This window comes from Typha latifolia, chromosome 6, assembly GCF_019914945.1.
Source record: "Typha latifolia isolate L0001 chromosome 6, TyphaL0001v2, whole genome shotgun sequence".
NCBI classification, from domain to species: domain Eukaryota; kingdom Viridiplantae; phylum Streptophyta; class Magnoliopsida; order Poales; family Typhaceae; genus Typha; species Typha latifolia.
In genome coordinates, this window is record NC_133091.1 from 10,992,416 (window position 1) to 11,019,272 (window position 26,857).

Here is a 26,857-nt window from a genome sequence, read left to right on the forward strand (position 1 = left end):
AGCCCGCCTGCACTAAAGATTGATATGATCCTTCGCGTTCCAAACAAACCAAAACCTCCATTAAACCTTCCATAGATCAAGCAAAGCCCATCTCCATCTCTACCTTCTCTACTTTCTCTCTCTAGAACAATGCATAAGTGTAGCAGGAAGAAGACCCAACTCTATCTTTTATCGGTCTTCTTCGCCTTCTTCGTGCTCTCCTTCATTCTTATCCATGATGACGCTTCAACAAAGCCAGGAGACGATGGAGGACGCCGTTTGATCTTAAAGCCTTCGTTTCCCACTTTTACCACTACAAACGCCTCTACACATAAGACCGAGAAGTGGGTCGTGGGCGAGTTGCCGTCAGGTGATTGGCTGAGTCTCTGTTTGCTCTTCTTCTCCATTGCGTTGGTTTAGAGATTGGTTGGTGTTAAAATGACAAAATTTTGATTTGGGTTTGAAGTGTTTGGTGTGGTGCATATAATGCGTGATGGGTTTAGATTGCTCTATCATTTTTCCTTGTGTTTTTGGGTCGAATTGAGGAAATGGTAATTGGATTTTACCCCTAGATGTATGAATTAATGGGTCTAATCTTGTTGAAATTTTTCTGGATTTAGGTGCTTCAGATTGGTCGAAAGCTACAAAGGCCTGTGCTCACACCCAGAGCTACAATGGCAGGCCAAGCTCGAGAGTGAAATACCATTGGGGGAAGGAGAGCCGGTCGAATGAATGCAATGCGTTCTCCGGGAGATGGGTTTATGATAATTATTCGTATCCTCTCTATGATGAGGCTGGTTGCCCTTATATGTCCGATCAATTAGCATGTCGGAAGCATGGGCGGCCGGATAGAGATTACCAGAAGTGGCGATGGCAGCCTCGCGGTTGCGACTTAAAGAGGTAATTATTTGAAAGAACTTTCCTTCTCTTTTGGATATGTCCATCGGAGGAATTCGGATTCAATCATAGTAGAAGTGTTCTTCGGCATTTATAGATAGGAAGTATGTATTACCAGAAGTTATATTACATTATGCACTCATTGTGTCATTGGCAGTATGCTCCTAAGCTCTTCCATGAGCTGAATGCTTAACTAATCAATAAGATATTGTGATTGAAATTCTCATTTTCTCTATTGGGTTTTCCTCTAAAGTTGTAGACACCGATAAATTCAACCACGTCGGTTTACACTTTTTGCATCATTTGTGTTTGTGTTTTTCTTTTCACAGAGATAAACATACTAACAACTGAAGGTGTCACTAGATCAATCTCTCTAATGATGGTGGCACACTTCATTCCATATTTAACATTTTGCTGCTTGTGTTACAGTTTTCGGCATCCATGTTCTTAACATGTGTACAAAAATTCTACACTCCAGAATCTTCAAATCTCCACTTTTTCGATACCATATAACAAGAAATGAGCAGAATTAGTGACTGAGTGTTTCTTCTCTTTTTTTGTGATTTATGAAGGTGGAATGCAACTGAAATGCTAGAGAAGCTGAGAGGTAAGAGGTTAATGTTTGTGGGTGATTCACTAAACAGAGGGCAGTGGATATCCATGGTGTGCCTCGTACAATCTGTGATCCCTTCTGGCAAGAAGTTGATGACACCTAATTCTGCTCTAACTAAATTTATAGCCAAGGTAAGTTCAATTGCACTCCTTTTCTATTAATTTACAAATTTGAAGCATCCTGGATTATGGAATTCAAAAGAACAAAAGTTCATATTTCGCCTCTCTGATTTATGATGATTCATGAAACGCAACTTTTAGTGTACTTGAGACAGAACTAGTAAGCATTTTTCAGAGCAAGAAAAGTCAAATGTATAATAGTATTACACAATATTACACCTTGATGAAGCAATCTTCTTCTTCCCGCATTTACAGAAGAATTCCATGGCATCTTACAGTTATCTAAACTCTGAACTTCTGTAGTTCTAACAAATATGCTTGTTATACTTTTTCTTCTCTTTGTCATTCATTGTTCTGAAATGTTAATGCTGGTACACATGATGATTCAGTTGAGAGTACTTGTTATACAGGAATATAACGCTTCTATTGAGTTTTACTGGGCTCCATTGATAGTAGAGTCAAATTCAGACGACCCGATAAATCACAGACTAAGTGACAGGATCATCCGACCAGATTCACTTCTTAGGCATGCATCTGAATGGGCAAAAGCAGACATACTTGTCTTCAATTCATACTTGTGGTGGAGGAGTGGGCCTAAGATAAAGCTACTGTAAGTGTGGTTCTAACCATTTTTTCTATTAGGAGGATGCATGTGATAAACCTTGAACTAGCATTTATTGTTGTTATGTACTCAAAAGCACAGATGGAGTTACAGCGGAGGAGTTTGTGAAGAAGCTGATGGAAAAGAAGCAATGAAGTTGGCCTTGGAGACCTGGGCTGATTGGATCGAATCCAGCGTAAATCCCTTAAAGCACCGGGTCTTCTTCGTTACAATGTCGCCCACTCATCTCTGGTGAGCATATTCAACTACTTTGCTTGAATAAAATTTTCAAGTTTACTCATGGTAGACAAATTATTATTGCACATACAAATCTTCTGCATGCTTCATGAATTATGTAGATAATTGATGAGATCTTGGAAACTGTATATTGCATGAATAATAAGTTTACAACTATATGAATGGTTTCCACTCTCATTCTAGTCTACATTGTTCCATTGCTTAAATATCTGATCAGAGTCAATTAAATTTCATGTTTTCAGGAGCCAGGAATGGAATCCAGGCAGTGATGGAAACTGCTTCCAGGAGAAAGCTCCCATTGAAATGGAAGGCCACTGGGGAAATGGGTCTGACCTCAATGCCATGCAGATGGTGGATGAGATAATGGCCAGATTGGGACCAATTGTTACAGTCCTCAACATCACGCAGCTCTCCGAGTATCGAAAAGATGGTCATCCGTCTATCTACAGGAAGTTCTGGGAGACTCTGTCACAACAGCAACTGGCAAATCCAGTGAGCTATGCTGACTGCATACACTGGTGTTTGCCTGGTGTTCCTGATGTCTGGAATGAGCTACTGTTCAATTCTTTGTAGTTGTGAAGGTAAATAAATTATGTGCAGATTTATCTCTGAAAAATTACATGAGAGTATATTGGTTTCTACATTGATGAGAGAGTATACAGCAGTAGCTTCTCATATAAGGGAACCAACTGATGCTATTTTCAATGGATAAATGAAGATATTCGAGTAATCTTTCCAATTAGCATAGCACAAGAAGCTGCTGCATTTATCATCTGATGGAAGATGATGAATATCTTTCTTCTTTTTATTTCATACTCATTAATTTTCTTTTGACATATGCTGAGCTCATAATTAAGCTAATTTATAGGCTAGTGTTCCTTGATAATTATAGTTCTTCAGTTTTGATCCAAGAACGACTGGAATCTTGGTGTCCTTTCAACTTGACTTGAGACCTTTGATATCCTTCTCGACGTGTAGACATGATCACAGTAAGAATATTTGGACTAAAAATAACTTGTGTTAGTGAAGTAGGGATATCTCCATAATAAGGAATCATGTCCATTACATTAAGTACAAGACTAATGTTACTATCTGATGTAACTCAAGTTAATAAGCATTAGGACTAAGTCATTTAAGTACTTCATAAGGATATGCATCTCCCAATTCACATATTATAAGGGCCTTCTCATGCTCGGTTTGAATTAAAATGAGTTTGAACAAAATTTTAGGCTCGAAATTCATTTTAAGCCAAGCTAGAGTATAAGCCAACTCGCCTCAAAATAGGCTCAAAATTTTAGTCAATATAATTTTTATCTCTTTCTATTTAGGTAATTATGGTAAGTGGGAATTGGGAGTTTAAAGATAGGTGGGAGAGCTAACATTAGGAAAATAATAAAAAGTTAAAGATGGGGAAGAATAATGAAGACCTAAAAAAATAGTATAATCAATACAACCTCTCTCTCCATATATAGTGGTGGGAAGCTAGTTATACACAACTAGTTTGGGCTTCTCTTTAGAGTTTACAATGCAAAATACCTCCCTCTATCTTTTTCGATCTTGACTCGAGCTCAAAATTAATCTTGACTCGCTGATCCGAGCCTAAATATAATTTTAGGCTCGAAATAATCCCCTACTTGAAGCATTCTTATTGTGAATTCCATCATGAATTGTTTGCATATGTCGAGCAAAATCTTTAGCTCCTTCACTTGCTCTTGAAGATAAAGGTAATGATATTAAATCAAATGACATTCGTGGTTGCACCCCTAAAACTGTTTCAAATTGTGTCATACTAGTACTTCTATTGACAGAATTATTGTAAGCAAATTCTGCATTTGATATTAAAATATTCCAAGTAACACTACAATCTGAAAGTAAGCATCACTGTAGATCACCCAGGCTTCGGTTGACAATATTGTCTATTTGCCCATCATTTTATGGACGAAAAGCACTAGAAATATGTAACAAACCACCTTCAATGTTGACAAATTAAGCTCTTTGTTTGAGGATTCAATTATTTTAGCGAGTCATGGTCATAGTAAAGGATGAATTCTCAATGAATAAAGTAATGACACCAATGCTTGAGCCTTTGCATTAAGGCGTAGAACTCCACGTCGTAAGCATAATATTTTCTTCTCGCATAATTAAGCTTTTCACTAATTAAGACAATTAGATGTCTTTCTTAGCTATAAGTACGACACTAATACCCATCTGAGATGCACCACATTCTCAAAGGTTTTTCGAAAATCTAGTTGTTCTGAGATAGATGCTTGAGTCATCTTCTCCGTAAATTGATTTATATTATTAGTTTCAATCAAGTGATTACAACTCGATACCATTGAATAAAAGGGAAATTGGGTAAGAACCCTAAGAATAAGTCTCTCACTTGGCTATATTACAAACTAGACTATAATTATAATAAAAGCGAAGTATTCAGTATCAAGACCAAGCACTCAAGCACAATAGTAAAAGAGATAGAGCAATGCTTTAGAAATAAGTCACTTGCTTGACCAACTGTGACTATACTGCAGATATAATAGCATGAGTCTTAAAAGTCTGAACACTTAATAAAGAAGCACACTCAAATAGAAATCCCGACTCACCAGAGACGAAATCTAGCGATCATAAGGAAATCACCTTAAGAGTCTGTTTGAGTAAACTATGAAACCAATAACAACACCAAGAAGAAACAATAAAAGAAATAAACATTGAGTGGGGGTGAGAGTGATAGCTCTGTCAAATACATCCACAAAACTGAGAATCTAATTTCCCAAAGCATAGATGAGATCTACAGACTAGGATGACAACAATAGAGAACAAAGCGAGGTGAGGCGGAGGCAGTAAGGCAAGAGCGATTGTTGCTGAGGCCCGAGAACATGGAAGGCAAAATCCACGGCAATCAGCACAGACGAAGCAGTATAGAACTGAGTTGTGAAAATCAGACGATGGAGTTGTGAAAATCTGATGAGATAGATAGTGGAGGCGTAAGCGGTAGTGGAGTTGCTAAGCAAATGATGAACGGTGGCTTTGAGGGGGGGTGGGGAGGAAAGCAACGAAGAGAAGGAGGGGAAAAGAGGAAGGAAAGTGCTCCCCCCTTAATAGATAAAGTTCCATTGTGTACTACCATATAGAATCAAGAGATATGGTTTTAATGTCTTTAGTTTCACATCAATCAGATGTCTGAAAAGATATAATTAAAATAGTGAAGCAAGGTTAGAGTAAAATAGTAAATATTCGACGTTACGGTGATCATCGGAGGGTGGCGGACAGCCAAGGGTAGTGGTGGACGGCCGTAGAATAGGGTGGTTGCTGAAGAAAATAGTGGGGGTTGGAGGTAGAATTATAATTTTTAATCTACTCCTAGAAAGATAACGATCTAACGACTACGATAAAAAATAAGGACGATAAGTAATTCAAGGTAACTTAACTCAACCTAATATTCCTTCCATTCAATTTTCCTCCTAAACAAAGAAGACCAGCCGATACAATGAGTTCTACTCGAATTAGCTCTAAAGGCTTATATAACTCGAACTAGGACTTGCTTTAGACACTTATCTTAATTAAACTTGTCTTAGTGGCTTACATGACTTAACTAGACTTAAAGATAAATATGACTTAGCTAAATTAGCCTTTCTTATCCTTCTTAGAATGATTATTCATTCTGCCATAGATAGAGTCTGAATATAAAAAAACCTTGAATACAAAAGTTATAGATTAGAACGTTTTCGATCTTTTCCAAGTGGTCACCCTTTTTGCATTGAAATAACATATTGAAATAAAAATGATATGATTTACTTGATTTTTAGGGGACCCCTAAACTTTTTTAAGTTATAATGTTCCCCTAAACTTTAGATAAATTTCAATGTCACTCTTTTTGGAGGATTCAGCTTAAGTGGCAGTCATATTAGGCAAAATTAAACCAAAATAACCTAGATGTCCTTGTAACCTTTATATAATTCTTTACTTAAATTAAGATAAAAAGATATATATTAATTTAATTTAATTTTCCTTATAATATTAATATAAAAAAAGACCCTCAATCATCTTCCTCCCCTTCACCATCGTTGGCCGCCAGGATGCTGCGGTAATTGTGGTGCTAGGTGGCAAGAAGGCGGGGAGGCGATGGTCGGTGGGGGGTTGCGACTACATCATGGCGACGTCGGTGAGGTTGGCAAGGTTGCGACTGTTGCACCGATTACACATACCCTAGAATGGAGGGGAAGGGATGTGCCGTATATTTATTCCCCAAATAATTCGTTTCCCATTTAAAAGTCTCCTCACTTAATTACCTCCCCTACTCCATAGTCTTAGCCAATACCCAACTCCCAAAATATAGCATTTATCCGTTGCTGGAGCTAAAGCAGCGGTGCCGAGGAGAATTAATAAGGACATTCTCGTTGAATTGTTAAGGATATAGTTGGTCATTATACGTATTTCGTCGTCCCCGTTACTCATTTCACTTTGCCCCTAAACTTTGCCCCAAGATTTAGAGAGACATTGCAACCTAAAAAAGTTTAGAGGATTGATATAGTTGAGAGGGTGTCCAAGTAATTAACGGTATTTTTTTTAGAATTAAAACTCATACATGTAGATTAAAAAATCACTCAATCTAGTACGAAGCAAGATATCAAAAGATTCTCTTAAAAATTAAGATAAGATAAACAAATACGAGTCAGTAAAAATCTTTTAAGCCAATGCATCTCATCTCAAATCTCTCACAATATTTGAAAATAAAATTTTATGAAAAAAGAATAGTATATCTATAACACAAGGATTTAGTATATATTTATATGTTATCTAATATACTATCAATTTTATATAAACTCTGAAAATTAAATTGAACTTCTAATTAATTAATTAATTATTTATTTTGACAAGAACGAGATGACACATTGATTATGATTCGGAAAAGTGGTACATCCTATCAATATTAAAAAAGCTCTGAAAAATAATATTTTAAAACATCTCTAAAAAATAAATTTAACTATTAACTTCAAAATGAAATGGAATTCCTACGCAAGAGGATACCTCCAAATATGATTCAAAAAAGCGCTGCATCTTAATCCTTTTCGTCAAATGGAATCAATTTGAACGTCATTATCCTCTCTTACTCGGTCAAATGATCGTTGACCAGTTAATAATCATCTTAACACGAATCTTACAACACACGCTACGCGCTGAAGGGACCGCTAGGGACACGTGGCGAAATCCAAGGGAGGAAATGCCCGAGGTGACTTAGCGGCCAAGGATTCGCAACGCAGCAGCTCGCCGAGCTTCCGGAAGCTTCAATCGAAACGTGGCGAGTGTTCGACGCGTGGAGAGCCACGTCATCGGTAAGATCTTTTCTAGTTCTGGAAATATCTGGAGACCGCTCCGCTTATAAATAGATGTGGCCTCCTTCAAGGACGAAGCTTTACTTCGTCGCCAAGAACTCTAAACCACCCAAAAAAAGAGAAGTGAGATAGAGATCGAAAAAAGAGGAGGAAAAGAGAGAGAAAAAAAAAATCACCAAATTTGAGATCAGAAAGAAATCGTTGAAGAGATCAAAAAGATGGCAGTCGTGGAGCACCAAGATAGAAGAACAGATATGTACCAACTTGAGAGGTGAGAAATTTTTACCCATTTTTTGTTTATTTCGTTATGATTGGGCTTTATTTAATCTTCTCGTCTTTTTCGTTCAAGTCTGTGTGCGGGTTGCTCGTTTGTAGGTTAGGGTTTTAATTGTTAAGAGTTTATTGTTGGGGGTTAGGGTTCCATTTTAAAGTAGAAAATCCTTAGGTGTGTTTACTGCGAAAGATCTCATCTTTCTAGTGATCTTACGATGTATGCTGGATATTTTGTTGTTGAGAGGGGACTTGAATAAAAAAAATTTGTGAGGTATGTGAGGTTATAGATGGAGCATGTGTAGTGAAGACGTCGATGATTTTATGTGTAATGGAGCATGTGAGGTTGTAAGTTATAGGGAGGGGAATGATGAGTTTTGCGTTTATAATGTTTGTCTTAATTACTCTGAGAAGGGAAAACTTACTTATGCCTTGAAGGGTCTGATGACTTTGATTTGTAATCAGATATGTGAGTTTGTAGTTGCTTGTGGGCGGATGATCAGTTTTCCATTGTAGTGTTTGGGTTATTTACAGTAAGAGAATGGAAAACCTAGAGTGCCACTTTTCTCGTTTTTGGTTTTTGGTCTTTGGTCTTCTACTTTTTAATTTCTGTTTATTTGTGTTAATCTTGCCTACGAATGTGCTTTTTCGTGCCTATAATTGTTCACATTCTTCGCTGGTCGTATAACATCTATTGGTTTGTTTCTAGTGAAATTAGAACATGCAGAGAAGGCAGGCCGGAGATAGTTGACGTAATTGATTTCATCAAATTTCTAGGTGCGGATACAAACAATCTGATTTTTTCCATGCAAAATAATGTATTATTAGTGTAAATTGAATCTCTTTATGTTATTTTTAACAGGAGGAACTCTCGATTGATAACTCTTGTATCTCAATCACAAGGAAAGGTCTGCTTGTAGTTTAAAGAAGCGATTATAGGGGAAAATATGCTCTGCCGAGATCGGTTGTTTTTTCTGATGTTGTATTGGGGGCAACACTAATACTTATAAACAACTATGTATGACCACACATGGCTAGTCCGTTGATAAGATAATTACAATTCTTAAGGGTTGTGATTTTGTGTAGTAATCATGGAAGACCTGTAGTTCAATGCTTGGTACAGCAGGTAAAGGGCTCATATTTATAGACAACTATATGGCCACACATGGCTAGTCCGTTGATGAGATAATTACAATTCTTAAGGGGATGTGGTGTGGTAATCATGGAAGACCTGTAGTTCAATGCTTGGTACAGTTTATAAACGACTATATAGCCACCAATGGCTAGTCCATTGATAAGATAATTACAACAATCCTTAAGGGATGTGGGTTTGTGTGGTAATCATGGAAAATCTGTAGTTCAATGCTTTACAGGGTTCTGGATCTCGAGGAAGAGGGAAGATGGCATAAACGTCCATTTTCTCTTTTGGCACATAGAAAGTTGAGGCAAAGAGGGTGGATGTCAAGTTAGAATTGACGGAAATTGTTGAGAAGATGATTTTGTAAGATACAAAAATCGGGAGGCCCTAGGAAGTGAAGTTTTGATGGTTGATGGTTTTAGAGTCCTAAATTTTGTGTTAGGAGATTTGTAATGTAGTTTTTCAGTAGTCTTGTGGCTTGTGCATTTACTGTATGGCTTGTGAGTAGCATCTGATCTAATCTAAGCATGTAGATCGGGGAACAGAAATTAATAATTTTCACAAGTCGAAATTATTAGTGGCTGATGATTGATGTCGTATTCTATTATATGATCAGAAGTGCTTTCCTCTTTGATCCCCTCTGTTATCCTGTCTGAAGATATTGACTTGGTTATGTTATCTTCTTTTCGCAAGTGAAGTCTTTTATAGCTGCATTGCTCAACTGCATTGCTGACCTATTGTTCTTTTTCTTCTTCCAGGAAGAAGAGACCACGTAGGGCAAGGGATGGACCAAACTCTGTTGCAGAAACCATTAGACAGTGGAAAGAGCGCAGTCGTCAACTAGATTACACTGTAAATGTTGATAAACGTATTCGAAGGGCACCTGCAAAGGGTTCAAAGAAAGGTTGCATGCGGGGAAAGGGAGGTCCAGATAACACCCGGTGCAATTATCGTGGCGTGAGGCAGCGGACTTGGGGGAAGTGGGTTGCTGAAATCCGTGAACCCAATAGGGGTAATCGTTTATGGCTTGGAACTTTTCCTGATGCCTTGCAAGCTGCTCTTGCTTATGACGAAGCTGCAAGGGCCATGTACGGTAGGCTAGCCCGCCTCAATTTTCCAGATAAAAATGCTGTTGCCAAAGTTAGTGATACTCCAACATGCTCGGAGTCGTGTGAGTCCACAACGACGACATTATATGGCTCTACAACTAGTTCACATCACTGTGAGGTGTCTGACCTTTCGGATCCCAGCAAAAATGAGCTAAGAATGCCGAAGGTAGAGCAGGGTGAGGAGTTCAAGAGTAGTAGCTCTCCGTTCATCATCGGAGAAGTTGCAGATAAGGTGAAGGATGAAACAAATGAAGAGGTGTTTGCTCCTCTGGAACCAATAGCAGAACTCGCTAGGGAGGATGATGGTATCAACTATGATGCATTTGACATAGATGAATTTTTGAGGATGTTAGACGCGGATCTGGAAGGCAGCACAGGGCAAGTTGGAGAGAATGGTGTTGGTGGAGGTGGCGAGTACAACCCTTTCTCAAATCCGTTGGAGTTTGCAGACGCAGGTGGTTCGGTTATGACAAGCCAGATTGAGCGAGAGCTGAACGGGCTGCAAGACAGCCCGATCGATGACTTCACGTTTGATCTGATGATCTAGTAGGATCTCATAGGTTATTATCCTTCCGTGGATAGTTGCATCAACGTGTTCTTTGATTCAGCTTGTGGCTGGTTCTCCTTGAGTGTTTTTTAGGTTGAGGAAGCCATGCTTGTTGTAACACAGAATGTGTTTTGCCATTTTACATTTTATTCCTTTGTTAGTCTTTAAGGTTTGTAGGGCAGTAGGGTGACACTGTACAGTATCTGAGCTCGCTCTCTTTTTCCTTTCGTTCCTTCTTCTACGTCAACATGTACTGAAAATAAAACCATGCAGAAGTGAATAAGAATTTTGCTGACGAAGGGATCATATACTACTTTTTGGGTGCCTTGTACTTTGGTGGTTTTGGTTGTGTAATCTTTTCTGGAGGACCAGTGGTGTTATAATTTCTCGAACAAACATTTTCTTTAATCTGGAGAAGGGATCATGGATGAATTCTTAGTTACTGCAATGCTCTCTTTTGATATTGCAAAAGTTCCGCAAGATTTCAACAGCTTTGCGTGGGTGTTTGAAGTCTTGCACCTACAAGTTCATATGCTTATTATCTGATGAAAACACATGTTCTCTGTGATTCGAATGAGGGCAAATAATTAATGCATCAGTTGATAGAATAAATGGTGTTAGGTGTTAGTTTAATGAATTAGTCATGGATTAAGTGGGAATCGGGTGTCCTGCTTCTTTGTTCCAAATAAACAAATGCAAGAGGAACCTTTACCGCTTTCCGTTTTGCCTATGTTAAGGTCAAAGGGAATTATCTTGTGGAGAAAAAAAAGATAAAAATTAGTTACCTTCTCTAACGACTCTAACCAAACCTTTGCAAATGTCTTCTAATGGGGCAACCTAAATCTTTGATTGAAGTACAAAAGAGAGCTTTTCTATTAGTGGGCTAGTTAAGTTTGTCAAAAGCCATTACTAACTCCCTGCATGGCATCTGAGACTCAATGACCAAATGGGCATCTCTCACATCTGTAAGCAAATCAAATCCAAAACATAAGCTATGAACCTGGAGATTCCCTGGTGAAACACTCACCAACCAAAGGACCAGTGGGTATAACAACTCCCATAGAATTTTAACTGAATGGTTTTGCCAAGAAGCTTGGCCAACTCAAAACCATCTCCACAAATTGAAACCTAATCTTCCAACCACAAACAACCCCATTACTTTCAAGTGTATGACTCTATAAATAGCACATCCTCCAAGTTGCATCACAACACACCTGGAGTCTTCCAAACAACTAGAATCCAGAGCAGAGATGGAGGCCCAAACAAATGCAGCAATGTCATGCAAGCTCTTCTTTGTGCTTCTGTGGCTTTCACTTCTGTTCACTTACACCACTGCAAAAGTTCACTACCATGAGTTTGTTGTAAGTCTCTCTACTCCTACCAATTATTTGTACTTCGTAATAGTATGATGTACAATATTGTTGATCCATTACTTAACGTTTAAGCTTTTGTATCAACTGATTATCTAATGTAATAATAGAGCTAATTTTTTTTGAGGTCATGAGTTCAAACTATCAACATCCTTAATTCTCTCCTCTAGTATTGCAATATGCTGGGCTGCACATATTATTATTATCCAGATGTGAGCGGGTGTGTTAGAAATATGATATACATTATTAAATGTATTCTTCTTATAAATATATAATCTAATTTTATGGATTAAATTGGACACCAATAGATGCAAGCTACGCCAGTGAAGAGGCTGTGCAGAACTCGCAAGATAATTACAGTAAATGGGCAGTATCCAGGACCAACGCTGGAGGTCAACAATGGAGACACATTAGTGATCAAAGCTATCAACTTAGCTAAATACAACATGACTCTCCACTGGTATAACTTTATTCCATGCATACTCAAATATTGTTGTATAGATCTATTATGTGATGTTATTGTTCTTTGTGATGTTTATGATGTGATTAGGCATGGGGTTAGGCAGCTAAGGAATGGTTGGGCAGATGGGCCAGAGATGGTGACCCAGTGCCCAATTAGGCCTGGGGGAAGCTACACTTACAAGTTCACAATCCAAGGCCAAGAAGGGACTTTGTGGTGGCATGCACATAGCTCATGGCTGAGAGCAACTGTTCATGGAGCTCTCATCATCTACCCAAAAGAAGGCACCACCTATCCTTTTATCAAGCCCAAAAGAGAATTCCCAGTCATACTTGGTACTAACTAACTAACTAACTAATTAACTAATCACCAAAAGATCCTAAAATAGTTTCTTCTTAGAACTAAGTGTACTTGCCCTTGATTATAGAGAGACTAATACTTAATTTGGTGATCATGAATAGGTGAGTGGTGGAATAGGAATCCAATTGATGTTTTGAGGCAGTCCATGAGGACTGGTGCTGCTCCAAATGTATCAGATGCCTTCACCATCAATGGCCAGCCAGGAGATCTCTACAGCTGCTCAAGCAAAGGTGAACCATCTATCTTCTTTATTTCACATAATTTTCTTAAAATCTACTAAGAAATAAAAGGTGGGGAGTAGTCAGCGGATCCACAATTTTAAAAAATGGCGACTAAATTGTATGTTATATATATATATATATATATATATATATATATATATATATATATATTGCTACTAAAATCATTACTCTTTCAAATTTGTTATTTTTAAGTATTATTAATATAAATACATCTAGATGAGCAAAATACTTGTTATTTATTTATTAAACTTTAAGTTTAGAGAATTAAATATGGATTACTGATTTGTTTTTCTTATATAAAAAATATTTGATAGTTTTCTGAATAATTTTAAATAATTTATACAAGGATAAAATAGAGCTCATTAATTTTGATGAGGACTATAAAATTTTAAAGTATGTAATGAAAATTATGATATTTGGAATAGTATTTTCGACTCACATATGTCACACTGCAGAGACTACTATCATCCCGGTCGAGGCCGGCGAGACGAACCTCCTCCGGTTCATCAATGCGGCGATGAACAATGAGCTGTTCATCGCCATCGCCGGCCACTCGATGACCGTGGTCTCAGCAGACGCGGCCTACACCAAGCCGTTCACTACCTCCGTCCTCCTGCTCGGCCCGGGCCAGACCACCGACGTCCTCCTCACTGCCAACCAGCCCGCCGGCCGGTACTACATCGCCGCCCACGCCTATGCCAGCGCTCGTGGCGTCCCCTTCGACAATACCACCACCACCGCCGTCCTCGAGTACAACAACTGCCCCAAAACCACCACCCAAATGCTCCCCCCTCCGATGCTCCCTCCGCTCCCTGCATTCAACGATACGAACACCGCCACCGCCTTCGCCGCCGGGATCAAAAGCCCCGGGCTCGTAAAGCTCCCTGGGCCGGTCGACGAGCACATATTCTTCACCGTCGGGCTCGGCCTCTTCAACTGCCCGCCGAGGCGGCGGTGCGGCGGCCCGAACGGCACCCGGTTCGGCGCGAGCATGAACAACGTCTCCTTCACTCTCCCGAAGACCCTGTCCCTCCTCCAGGCCCACTTCCTCAGCGTGCCCGGGGTGTTCACAGCCGACTTCCCGGCTTTCCCGCCGGTCCGATTCGACTACACCGCCAACAACATCAGCCGTGCATTGCAACAACCCGTACGCGGGACAAAATTGTTTAGGCTCAAGTATGGATCGGTGGTGCAACTCGTGCTGCAAGGCACGAATATCTTCGCAGGGGAGGAGCATCCCATGCACATACATGGCTACCAGTTCTACGTGCTGGCTACCGGGTTCGGAAACTATAATCCGGCAAGAGACGACGCGAAGTTTAACCTAATCGACCCGCCGCTGAGGAACACGGTCGGCGTGCCGGTGAACGGGTGGGCCGTCATCCGGTTCCGGGCGGATAACCCCGGGGTTTGGCTTGTGCATTGCCATCTCGACGTGCACATCACTTGGGGCTTGGCCATGGCCTTCTTGGTGGAGAACGGAGTTGGGGCGTTGGAGTCCACGCAGCCTCCTCCTGTGGACTTGCCTGTTTGCCAAAGGGGTTAGATGTTGTTGTTTGCTGCTGCTGCTGTTGTTGTTTTTAATTTTCGTGCATCCAATTGGTCCTGTTGTTGTATGAATTGATATCAAGCATTGTTGAGTGTATTTAGTGTTCATGAAAGCATAAATGGAGTACTATGTAACTGTTCCCAGAGTTCATGATTGGAACTATTTAAAAATTACTTGAAACTGCTATTGACTACAGAGAGCTTGAAGAATATCCTCTTAACAATTACATTGCGTCCAAATAAAGTCCAACCTATTTGAATTACTAAGGAATTTCATTTAAATGGAAATCAATGAATTCAAGTTAAAAAAGAAAAAGAAAAGCTACAGAATTGAAGAAATGGGAGTCAGTCTACTACCTAAATGAGTTGCCTATCACCACCATTGGTGAACAAGAACACCCCTCTCCCTAAGAGAAGTGAACAAATCTAAGCACTCCCTGTAAGTGTTGTTATACTTTGGCGACCTCTCTCCTGGGCAACACTTCTGCCACCTGTTGTAATGGCACTCCAGGAACAACTCGTCAACCAAGCAAATAGCCCCCGTCTCGAATAATCTTGGAATCAGATCGAACTCGCTCCCCTCCACGTCCATCTTCACCACCACGTAATCCTTCTCCGCCACCGCCGCCGCTTTCAGCCACTCAGCGAAATCAAATCCAAGAATCTCTCGCACCTCGCCGCTCCGGACGGAAGAGGCGGCGGCCGGGCGGATTCGACCCATGCCACCGCCGCCGCCGCCTTGGTTTCCTCGATCGATTTCGAAGGTGAGGGTCTCGTTTCGGAGCCAGGCGGCGAAGGGTAGCAAGTTGACGTTGTGCTTGTGGGCGTATTGGGCGTGGAATGCGGGGTCCGCTTCGACGGCGAAGATCTCGAAGGTGCGGTTTTGCTTCGGGTACTGCTTCTTGAACCAGCTCCCGATGCTCGAGCCGTAGCTCCGGGCGCCGACGTCGATATAGATGTATCTGTTCTTGAAGCTTATGTCGACCATGGAGGGGAGGTACTTGATGCTGTTGATGTTCCTTTTGAGAGTTATCCATGGCTTCAAGGGCTCTTCTTGGATAAGGGGCTCTAAGGATTGGAGGATTTGGAGATTGTGATATCGAATGGAGCACTTATTCGCGGGATTGGGGTTGGCTAGAGGATTATTGGGATTCTTCTGGAAGATGATCTGGCGCAGGGGAGAGGGCGATTCTGGGCCGTTGATCTCGCGCGAGCGGAGGAATCGGAAGGTGGGGAGGAGGGCGCGGAGGGATTGGAGGCTGTAGGCGTCCCCGGCGGAGGCGGTGTGGAGGACGAGGAAGCCATCCGGCTTTAAGACTCGGGCGATCTCCGAGGCGAGGTCCGCCGGACGCTTGGATCGGTCGAGGGAGCGGTCGGCGAAGACGAAGTCGAAGTTGGAGGGGAACGGGAGGCGGAGAAGGCCGCCGGCCCCGACGACTAGCGGCGAGCATGTCTTCCTCGCGACGCCGAGGGAGTTGGGGACGCCGATTTCTCGCAGAGCGAGGACTTCGTGGCCGGCGGGGGTGTCGACGCAGAGCGACTTGGAGGACGAGGAGAGGAATCCCTCGGCGACGAGGTCCTGGAACACGGCGGAGTAGTACTCCACTGTTTTCCTCCACTCACGACTGGTCCATAGCGCAGGGGTGGCGGCGCCACCACCTTCCGCCACGCGGACGAAGGCGGCGGTTCCGGCGGCGGAGGCCGGCGAGGAGAGGAGACAGAAGTCACCGGCGCCGCCGCAGGAACCGCCGTGGATGGTGACGACGTAGACGAATCGGAGGACGAGGGCGAAGACGCCAAGGAGTAGGACACGGACGAGGAGGTTGCGCGCCGAGCTCGGCTTCGGATCCATGTCCGGGGAAGAAGGAGAAGCTTCGAAAGCCTAACGGTAACAATTACGGCGAGGTGAACAAACGAGAGCAGAACCGAGCGGCGGAGGTGTGGTTGGCGCCGACGAGGGCTTTGAAATAGAAGGATTTGATAGGGGCACAATTGGAGTCCATGAGACCGGATAGTATACGATCTCTGTCGGGCTTTTATCTTCTTCGCCTCCGGTCTTATTCCTTGCTGTGTTTCGGTAAATTACCGGAAATACCCTTTCACGTGAAACTGGACTGTTCATTTTTGTGATCTTTCTCGCAATGGATGTATGGCTGGCTGTACGCTGAGGGTTAGATTCACGAGAAACCTAACAATCCGTTGAGACAGATACGAAAAGCTGCAACTAGGTTTCACGGGTGGAACTGGTGGCAAGTTTATGTAAATTAAGAGAAAAATAGGGGCCTTCTCGAAAGGATGCAGAGAGAATGGAGACAGGTGTAGTATTGGCAGTATTATCGTGGCAATCGGAGGCTCTGACTCGGTTATTCCTTTTCTTGGCCGGGAGAGAATGTGAACCGTCGAAGCGAGAAGTGGACGGCTGAGATTGAGGCAGTGCATGTGAATTACTTAATCGACTGGTAATTCAGGATCATATCCATTGACCAGTATACACTGTTCAGGTTTTCAGGACGTGCCCACACGCCACGTAAGCGAGTTGCGGGAAAAGTTTTAGAACCTGCACTGTAAAGGATCCTTTATTTGAAGAACCTTCAAGTGTCCAGCTTGGCAATCGTCCAAATGTTAGTTACGTGTAACGTGCTTCGTTGTCTTTTACACCAACTTACTCCTCATCCTTTTCTCTCTCATCTACTCGCCCTTTTATTTGTCGTTTAATATTCCAATCCCTCCTATTATTACTCCTCTTCCTTCCCTTCTATTCTCGTACCCAATTTTTTTTTTTAAAATGGCAGCCATCCCCGATAGCTCGAATCCGTACCCCGAGGAGCTCCCGGAGCCCACCGCCCCGCCGGATCTCGAGAAGGCCTCGCCTACCGCTGGCTCCGGCGCAACTCCGGGCGACGGAGGAAGCGCGGTGGTGACGTCGGTCGTGCGCCGATGGAGGCGGGAGGATCTCCTCGTGAAGAGCGCTCTCCTCCTCCGTGGGGTGGCGTGCCTCTTCTCACTCGTCTCCTTCACCCTCATGGCCTCGAATAAGCACGGGGACTGGAAGAATTTCGATCACTACGAGGAGTACAGGTAAGAATGATCCAATTCCGATGATAGATCTACTAGACTGGATTTTTTGGGATAATTGGTGGGGTTGATCTGATTTAGGTATATAGTGGCGATTTCGGTGCTTGGTTTCTTGTATTCGCTGGGACAGGTGGCGAGGCAGGTCCATCTGCTTAATGGCGGGATGGATCCGGTGCCGGGAACCGCATCGAGATTCGTGGATTTCGTGGGAGATCAGGTGAGTAATCCTATCTCTGTTTGGTTTCATTTCTTGATGATTGCATATTTTATTACTCTTTGACGTTTGTTTTAATTCTCTTGGAGAAATATGTTATAAGGACGGATTATTTTATATACTTTGAACCATGCTCCTTGATCGATTTGCTGTCGCATTAAATGTAGTTTTGGCTGTATGAGAGGGACCACCATAATGTTTAATTGGAAATATATGCATCAGTATCAGGTAATGGAGTAGTGATAGGTCAACTATATTATATTCTAATAACTCCTTCCCTGACTTGTTTGTATGCTCAAGACTTAGAAAGATCAAGCAAGAAGGCCCTGAAATTGAATTATGAGAGGACTTCAGAATTACATGATGAGATTGTTGGAACTTAAAACCTGGGATTTCGTTATCTTAGATGAAGCTAAATGATGATTTACAGTAAATGCTTCAGTTAGGAAATGGTGGATGATAATTATCTTTATTCAGACAGTACTTTTTGTATATTGATGAAATAATATTACCCTATAAAACATCTCGCAGCAAGTATATCCACGAGAGCAATAAATAAAAATCTTTAGGCATTAGTACTCAAATTTATGAAGCTTATATGTTAGGAGTGTTGATTATGTGTATATTTTGGTCAGTTTAGTATTTGAAGCATCTTGCTTGATATATGGATAAACTAGCATAGTAAGAAAGATATTTGATTTGTATGACCTTTCAGCTGATCTTTGTAGATTTCATATTGAAATTTTGTAAAATAAACAAGCTAGCGGCCTAGCACTTTAAACCATAGAGATGTTTTCTCTCTTTTTAGTCCTTCAGGCAAGATTTGACGGTATATAAATGCAAAAATAGAACTTCCAGCTATAATATGAGAAGAAGGTAGAGATGTAACTAAGTTATTGTGAAGATGCCATTGTTCTGCTATTTCCCAGGATCAGTGGTAGATAAGTTTTAATCTTGCTCAATGAATGTGTATTTAAGAACAATGTTTCAGATGATTCTTCTCAACTGGCATGAAAAAGATGTCTCTTTACAAAGCCCAATGATAATTCCATTATGCATCTCGAAGAAAAAGGAGTGTCTTCATATATGCTTTTTCTTCTTTGGTATTTTTGGCTGAAAGTGAAGAACGCTTTTTTCAGGTGATTGCATATCTATTAATCTCTGCATTGTCTGCTGCTATCCCTCTTACCAATCAAATGCGAGAAGGAGCAGATAATATATTCACTGATGCATCTGCAGCATCCATTAGCATGGCTTTCTTTGCATTTTTGGCCTTTGCTTTCTCTGCTCTTATATCTGGATTCAGACTATCCAAGCAAACTTATGTATGAATGTAAAAGCCTTGTGTGTAATACCCTACATACCAAAATTGTCGTGTAAAAGCCTTTTGTTTTGCAATTCTTTTGCCGTCCCTTATACCACAAGTCCTGTCATTTCATTCAGTACATACATATTCTAATTTGTAAAGCCTCTTTTTGTGTAATTCTCTTTGAGTCTGTCAACCGCGTACAATTAAGAACAACTTGTTGTTAATCGTGTTCTTATGTTGTCAAGAACAATTACATAATTGATAGATATTTTGTGGCCTTATTCATTGTAATGCTCTACCATATGTCTGAATGATAGTGTTTGTACAAGGTGCGAATCTTAAACTGAGGTCTGAGGTGATGTCACAGTTTCTTAGCGCCTTCCAACTTCTACACACATCGATTAAAAGCTGTTATTTTCTCCTCTTGTGGTTCACAAATCAGAACTGGAATCTTTATGTACGTGTAATCTTGAGATCATATTGCTTGGTTTTGTTTAATATGTTGACGAGCAGGAAGGTCATTTCTTGTATGAGATTTACCTATTAATGAATTGAATATGATCTTGAAGGCAAATCAAATTTCTTGATTAAAATTTTAGGTTGTTAAAACTTGACAGTGATTGGACCTCTACTTGTTTATTTAGTTTTTTTTACCTCATCTATAACTTTCATTTCTGTTTATGAAAGAGCAATGATTCCATACAAACAGTAACCGTCTAATTTTTTTTTATTACACTTTTATCGCTAATATACCTATTATCAAAGGGAAAAGAGAAATTTAGCTAATAAATCTTTACAATCGTATTGCTACGTGGCAGCATGCAATATGATCCTTGGTGATATTTTATGACAAAGATTGCAGATATTTTGGGCAAATAAAGAAAATAGAAAAATGACACGAAAAATGAGAAAAGGTGAGAGAAAGGACACCAAACTATTAATTATTTAAGACATCCTTGTCAATGTCAAGATAAGCCAGTGATAAAGACCCATTTATTACGAAAAGAGTGATTAGCGGCTGCACTAAGACTCAAGTCCTTTAATAATATGTAATAATAAGATTTAGCAACCAAACTAGTGACTAAAAACAAGATAAACACTCTTTTTTCTCTTGTAATTCTCAACAAGGACAACAACAACATTTTAATAAAATTTCGCATTATTTTTCTTCCATTAGGATCCAAACGGGCATAAGATACACCCAACCGCACAACCCGACAACCCAATAATAATTCTTCGTCACGTTCACGTTCACATGCACTTTCCCCTTTTCCACCACAAACGGATATGAATGGTGACGTGTCCCGATAACACCAACCCGCGGTTTGGTGGCACACTGATTTGATTCCCATCCAACTTCCATCTCCACCGTCTGATCCCAATCACGCGGCCCACCTGTCCTCCAAAACAGGCCAAGACAATAGACAATACCGTGGGTATCCCCGACTGGATAAGATCGGTGGATAGAAAGATCTATTTCATATTTCCTCGTAACTACCCTTACCTTTATAATAAAATATCGCAAAGAACAAGGACTTTTTCGTAGTTATGTTGATCTTTTCGGGCATTAAGATGTCACCCACTTTATATAATTACATTTGCAGACCTTTTGTTGTCCACATTGGTACTTCTTGAGAGAATATAGAGGAGAGAAGGGAGTGGGTATGGACGTAATTAGGGGGAGATGCGTGTCGAGTTTGAATCCGGACGCGGCGCCGTTCGTGCCGGTGGCTTACCGGGCGGTGGAGGACTACTCGCCGGAGTGGTGGGATTTGGTGGAGAACACCGCCTGGTTCCGCGACTACTGGCTTCGCGAGTGCTTTTTGGACCCCCAAGTCAGCAATATTTACGAATCAGACCCTGTGCTACCCGACGACGTCGACGCCCTCTTCTACCCGTCTTCACGTATGTATTCCTTAATTTCCCCTTTTTTCTTTCTTTATTTTGCAAAGAGCCTCCTATATATCCTGTATTTGCGAACCAGGACCTCCATTTTTTCCGTCATTCTTTTGCGAAGGGAAACGCCACCAAAGAAAAAAATAAATCAGCATAAAACTAAAAAAAGTAGGTAGTGACTTGCAAAAAAAAGAGAAGGGAAAGCTCTCTATTTCTACTTTTCTTGAGCCCCCCTTAAAAAAAATCATTTTTCGTTCGTTATATAATTATATTTGGGTGTTTTACATATCGCCTCCTGCATTTTAAGTCATGTTTGTCCCAACCCTTCTTAAATCCTACTTTTCTTGTCCTAAATGTTATCCCAAATATTATATAAATCATAGGGTGCAATTTGTAAATATCAAGAAAAAGAGAGAGTAACCTGTAAACATGTTAAAAGTAAGGGCGTATTCTGGATCACCGTTGTATCTTAATCGTGCGGTCCTAAGAGGTCGTATTCTTTTGTTTACAGAGGAGGGAGAGGAGGAGGAGGATAAGAGTCCAAGTGATATCGTGAGTTGGGCCGTGGCGAAGTGGAGAGGCCCACGAAGTGTTATTAATGGGCCCAAGTACGCGGAGAAGGCGCCAAAAATCGTGAACTCGAGGGTGAGTCCGAAGACGATTCAGCAACCGCGGTGAGGTGAGTTGACCCGAGTCGTGCCCGGGCCCGAGTCAGGAAGACGTGGCTTCTCTTGTAATTTGCTTGTATTTTCAGGTCAATTGCTGATGTAATTTTATTTTTCCTTTTCTTTTTAATCGTAAGAAAGTTGGGTTTGTATAGTTTCTAACTCATAAATAATAAGAGACTACGTCTAGGAGGGTTAATCCCTTTTCTTTATGCTTGCGGATAAGATAATGGTGGAAATAAATAAGATTAAAAGATGAAAAGAAAATTCTAAAATTACCTCGTTACTCTCGTTATTGTTATATTTTGAGATTATTTTGGAATTTTTGTTAGAGTGGGGATGATAAAGATTTATCAAATGTTGTCTGCTCTAAATTCTAAGGTTCTTCTATTTTTATTTTTAAATATGATCAGAATTGTCCAATATGTATGAGTAATTTACTGCTGTGGAAACAAACTTGATATGAATCCAATATTGATAAAATCATATTCGTATCAGTTATCTATCTATAAGAAAAAAAAAATTAAGTGACACATATTAGATCATGTGCATATATAGATTATTGTTTACTTTACTTAGTTGTTAATAAGCTGTCATTAGTCTAATTGTGTTGCGTGGCATTGTAGCTAAAATAGTTAGTTACCTATTTTTAGCTTCTTCTCTGTAATTCCAATGAGAGTTTTCTCCTGCATTTCATTATTTGCTCTTAGAGTATCTTCAATGCTCGCTCCATATATATATATATATATATATATATATATATATGTACATTTCAAAAGGCTCCAAATATGGCTCCAAAAATAGAGTAACGGAGACTCCATATATATTAAAATAATAATATAATATTTATTATTATATTAGTTATTTTAAATTACTTAATATGTTATCTTAATGTTATTATTTTTTAATAAAAAATATATCGTTAAAAAATTTTCATCGAGATATTTAAAATAAGACTAATATTCAATAGTTTTAGAAATAATTTTAAATTATTAATTTTTTAATTAAACGCATCGAAATTATATTACACAAAATAAATATCGAAATAAGCATTACATGTCATTACCTAAAAATATCAAAATTATATTACATAAAATAATAAAAAATTAACCAAACATAATAAAAATAATAGATATTTAATATTTTGGTAAGTCATCTCCGTAGCCACTGGTTCCGATTTTGTAACCACCGGTTCCGGTTCCATAGCAACCGATTTCGATCTCGGTTTTATTTTTAATATATTTCATGTCTGATGTATTTCATATCTAATATATTTTAATATTTAATATTTATATTGAGAATAATTTTAAGTAATTATATTTTAGGACACATAATTTATTAGACTCATTTTTTATAAATATTAAAAAATTTAAAATTTAAATTAGCTCAAAAATAATTTAATATTAGACTCATTTTAAAGGTCTTGATGAGACCTTTCCAATGGTATTATTTTTTTGGTATTTTAAAAGGTTGAAATGACAAATAGAGCCGAGCTCTATTTTTATGGTGGGGCTCCAAATTTGGAGTCCCACTATTGCTAGCTCCAAATTTGGAACTAGTTTTAGAGCTCCATTAAAGCTCAATCGGGCTCCAAATTCTAAATTTGGAGCCCATTTGGAGCCCGGTTGGAGTTGCTCTTAGGGCTCTATAATTGGAGCTCAAAGGCTCCAAATATAGAGCCAAGAGCCTACACCGGGCTCTATATTTATTATTTAATTAATATAATATAATATATATATATATATATTATTTTTATTAAAAATTAATTAGTAAAACTAATTATATATTCAGTTTAATTAATTAGATTATTTAATAAAAGATATAGATGAAATTTAAAATTTTAAATTAAGCTTTTGTAGGCCAGAATTAGCATTTTCAAAAGTTAAATAGTATTGGAGTTGGGCTCTAAAATTTTAGATAGGCTTCAAATTTGGAGGCCCATTTGGAGCCCGATTGGAACTTCATCGGGCTTCAAATTTAAAGTTTTGGAGTCCGGTTAGAAATACTAGCTTATATGACACTTTAAAATTTAGGTTATCTATTAAAAGGTAAAATATATTTTCTCATATAATTATTAGAAGACCACGTCAAGAGGAGAGAGAGTTGATGGAAGAAAGAGGAGGAATAAAGTTTGGGAAACACCAAACTTAATTCTAACTATGGTTAAATATATTTTGCCTCTGGTTCTTTAGAATAAAATTAGTTTGTCCATTTAAATTTTGTTTTGTATCACCGTGTCTCTTTATATTTAAACTAAACTATAAATATAAACACCATCAGGGAGGATGACAAAATGATTTTGATGTAGTTTACCTCGTAAGGACATTGAATTCGCTACGTCGAACTTGGTTATTATTGAAATCTTTATTTCAACAGTAGTTACGGGTGTAAACGAGCTGAACCGGCTCTAGCTCAAGCTCGGCTCGGAAATTAATTTTGAGCCTCAATTTTAGGTTTAGGCTCGGCTCAGCTCAATTCGAAGCGAGCCAGGTCGAGCCTAAGTCGAGCTCAAGCCTGAATTAAGCCTATTATCAAGCCTTATTCAAGTCGAGCTGGACTGAGCCTGAGCCAAGCCAAAAATTATTTAAGCTGAATTAGCCAACCCTTTCCCGTCGGTCTCCTCACCTCCTCTCATCGTTCTCATCTCTCAAGGACGTTGTCCACCGTCGTGTCCGCCTCTCCGACAAGTACCTCCTCGGCTCCAAGCTTGGCAGTGACGAATTCAATGTTACCCGCCTCTGCATAGACAAGCAGAGCTCCGAGGCTCCGAAACCCTAGTGTGCAAATCCATCCCCAAGCAGAAGCTCCGAATACCCGTTGATGTCGACGACATCTGTCGCGAGATCACCATCATGTCTTCAAGGCGGTAGGAGTGGACAAAGAGGAGGCTGTAGAGTGTCACTACAGCGTGCTGGGCGGTGACTGAGGGTGGTGGGAGGCAAAGGGCAACGGCAAGTGCGTCGAGGAGGATCGGGGTCACCACGATAGCTTCACTGGAGGAGATCGAGAGGTTAAGTAAGGTCGTGGCTTGGGCTCTACTCAGGCTCCGGTCAGGTCACCATGTCGCGGCAGCAGAGCACGGGATCGCGCTTCTTGCCGCCATGACAAGGAATATTACCTAGGTAGATGCGGGATTGGTCGTGCTACACGAGTTTGGGAATTAGGGTTTTCTCACCCCTTTATACCGATCTATTGAGCCGAGCCTAAGCGAGCCGATCCAGCTCCAGGCTTGGCTTAATATTAATTTCGAACCAATTTCGATGACTAAGGCTCAGCTCATCTCTAATCGAGCCGAGTCGAACTCGAGCTTCAGCCGAGCCAAGCCCGAGTCGTTCGTTTATTTCGACAGCCTTAGTAGTAGTTTCAGGCTGTGGCACTTGAATGTCTCTTCCTAGTGTTCAAACTCCAAAGTCCTATCAAAGAATAAGTGCTTTCTAGTTTTGGTATTCGAATACCCTACAAGGCTGCTCGAATGCCAAACACTAAGGAATTTTGCTACCTCTTCCCCCTGTAACCTCCTAATGTACTCTGTATCGATCTTCATCTCTCTCAATCTAGGACGATGTCCTCTCCAAGGTTGTTGTCCTCTCTCTCTCTCCTCGTCTACTACATCTCCTTAGACTTCTAAGGCCTCCTCACCACCACCATCTACAAACCCTTGTCCAACGTCATCACCCCTAGTGATGGTCGTGCTAGTGGCACGTGCTGTGCCGTGCCACCATCGGCATGGCACGTGCCGGTCGGCATGGCACGTGCTGGTCGGCACGTGCCACCATCAACATTTATAATATTTTTAATAACTTTTTTAGGATATTTAGAGATGTTTTTAGGTCTTTGGTTTGTCAATCTTTGATTTTTTTTTTGTCTAAATATATGCATTAAAATTTAAAATCTACATTACAATGTTTTATCTTTAGATTATTTTTTGTAAATAACCTATTTTATTAAAGATAAAACAAGAGTTGAATATAAATATTATTCAACACATAATATGATTGAATATATTCATTAAAATTAATATTAATGATTAAACACTTCATAATATGATTGAATACTCCATAATATAATTGAACACATAATAACATTCAATACATAATTGATAATAGTTCAATAATTAAAACTAATATTTAGTTGAATGTAGAATGACGAGGAGGATCAAAGACTTCATTTGCTAGCACAAAAATAACACGGGATTGTTGCGTTAAATACTGACGATATTCTTCAAAACTTATCCATTGATAATATTGCTCGTTATAACGTCTCACATAGTCTTCATAGAAATAAAATTTTGTAATTCTTCGATGATATGATATGGATATTGAATATACATGGGAACGACCAGCACAAGCATAGACACACTATAAGCATATGTAGATTGTGGATATGGAGTATAATAAGAGTGTTGTGGCTCTGGTGGGTATAATTGATATGATAGTAATGATAATGAACTCATATCATCCTATGAGCGCACCTCTCTTGATGTCCTGCTACCTATAGACTCAAGTCTTTCCCTCATCTGACTATAATCATATTTAGCTTGAGAGGTCCCTTTGCTTTCTTCTGTCTCTAATAAATTCAGCTTTGTGGTTGTCTAGGTCTAGCAAATGAATTGTCATTTCAATTTTAAAAAATGACAAATAAGTTGTCATTTCAAAAATGACAAATAAGTTGTCATTTTAAAAATGACAAATAAGTTGTCATTTCAAAAATGACAAATGACAAAAATTAATTAATAGAAATAAGAAAAAGTTTTAAAAAAATGGGTTCTACATGTCATATTATGTTTGTTAAGAAAATAAGTAAAGTTGATTTGACAAAGATTGATGGAAATAGAATTTTTTTTTAAAAACATCTCTA

The 26,857-nt window shown here is 39.8% G+C and overlaps 6 protein-coding genes across 7 annotated transcripts; 5 read left to right on the forward strand and 1 right to left on the reverse strand.

The window, feature by feature from the left end:
* Positions 1-129: 129 nt before the first annotated feature.
* Positions 130-3,040, forward strand: LOC140791166 (protein trichome birefringence-like 35). The gene is made up of 6 exons (XM_073141580.1): positions 130-349; positions 600-879; positions 1,449-1,620; positions 2,019-2,218; positions 2,312-2,461; positions 2,710-3,040. The coding sequence occupies exons 1-6, from the start codon at positions 130-132 to the stop codon at positions 3,038-3,040; spliced, it is 1,353 nt and encodes a 450-aa protein (XP_072997681.1).
* Positions 3,041-7,871: 4,831 nt separating this feature from the next.
* LOC140790465 (dehydration-responsive element-binding protein 2B-like) lies at positions 7,872-11,174 on the forward strand. Of its 2 annotated transcripts, XR_012109405.1 has the most exons (3): positions 7,927-8,068; positions 8,777-8,844; positions 8,930-9,069. XR_012109405.1 is itself a non-coding variant. In XM_073140580.1 (2 exons), the coding sequence occupies exons 1-2, from the start codon at positions 8,016-8,018 to the stop codon at positions 10,859-10,861; spliced, it is 951 nt and encodes a 316-aa protein (XP_072996681.1). In that variant the 5' UTR covers positions 7,872-8,015; the 3' UTR covers positions 10,862-11,174. The 2 variants fall into 2 exon arrangements, 1 of the variants encoding a protein (XP_072996681.1); XM_073140580.1 differs by lacking the exons at positions 8,777-8,844; positions 8,930-9,069 and adding an exon at positions 9,964-11,174 and having other exon boundaries at positions 7,872-8,068.
* Positions 11,175-12,072: 898 nt separating this feature from the next.
* On the forward strand, positions 12,073-15,022 carry LOC140790939 (laccase-3-like). Its single transcript, XM_073141259.1, has 5 exons — positions 12,073-12,222; positions 12,540-12,691; positions 12,782-13,026; positions 13,153-13,281; positions 13,749-15,022. The coding sequence occupies exons 1-5, from the start codon at positions 12,112-12,114 to the stop codon at positions 14,837-14,839; spliced, it is 1,728 nt and encodes a 575-aa protein (XP_072997360.1). The 5' UTR covers positions 12,073-12,111; the 3' UTR covers positions 14,840-15,022.
* Positions 14,791-17,455, reverse strand: LOC140790941 (uncharacterized). The gene is made up of 2 exons (XM_073141260.1): positions 15,199-17,455; positions 14,791-14,898 (listed from the first exon to the last, which is right to left on the reverse strand). Exon 1 carries the CDS (start codon positions 16,691-16,693, stop codon positions 15,215-15,217), a length of 1,479 nt encoding a protein of 492 aa, XP_072997361.1. The 5' UTR covers positions 16,694-17,455; the 3' UTR covers positions 14,791-14,898; positions 15,199-15,214.
* A 39-nt stretch (positions 17,456-17,494) lies between these two features.
* LOC140790942 (CASP-like protein 4B1) lies at positions 17,495-19,730 on the forward strand. The gene is made up of 3 exons (XM_073141261.1): positions 17,495-17,919; positions 17,998-18,133; positions 19,270-19,730. Exons 1-3 carry the CDS (start codon positions 17,627-17,629, stop codon positions 19,459-19,461), a joined length of 621 nt encoding a protein of 206 aa, XP_072997362.1. The 5' UTR covers positions 17,495-17,626; the 3' UTR covers positions 19,462-19,730.
* Positions 19,731-20,809: 1,079 nt separating this feature from the next.
* Positions 20,810-22,212, forward strand: LOC140790887 (protein EARLY RESPONSIVE TO DEHYDRATION 15-like). The gene is made up of 2 exons (XM_073141199.1): positions 20,810-21,344; positions 21,847-22,212. Exons 1-2 carry the CDS (start codon positions 21,104-21,106, stop codon positions 22,011-22,013), a joined length of 408 nt encoding a protein of 135 aa, XP_072997300.1. The 5' UTR covers positions 20,810-21,103; the 3' UTR covers positions 22,014-22,212.
* The last annotated feature ends 4,645 nt before the right edge of the window (positions 22,213-26,857 follow it).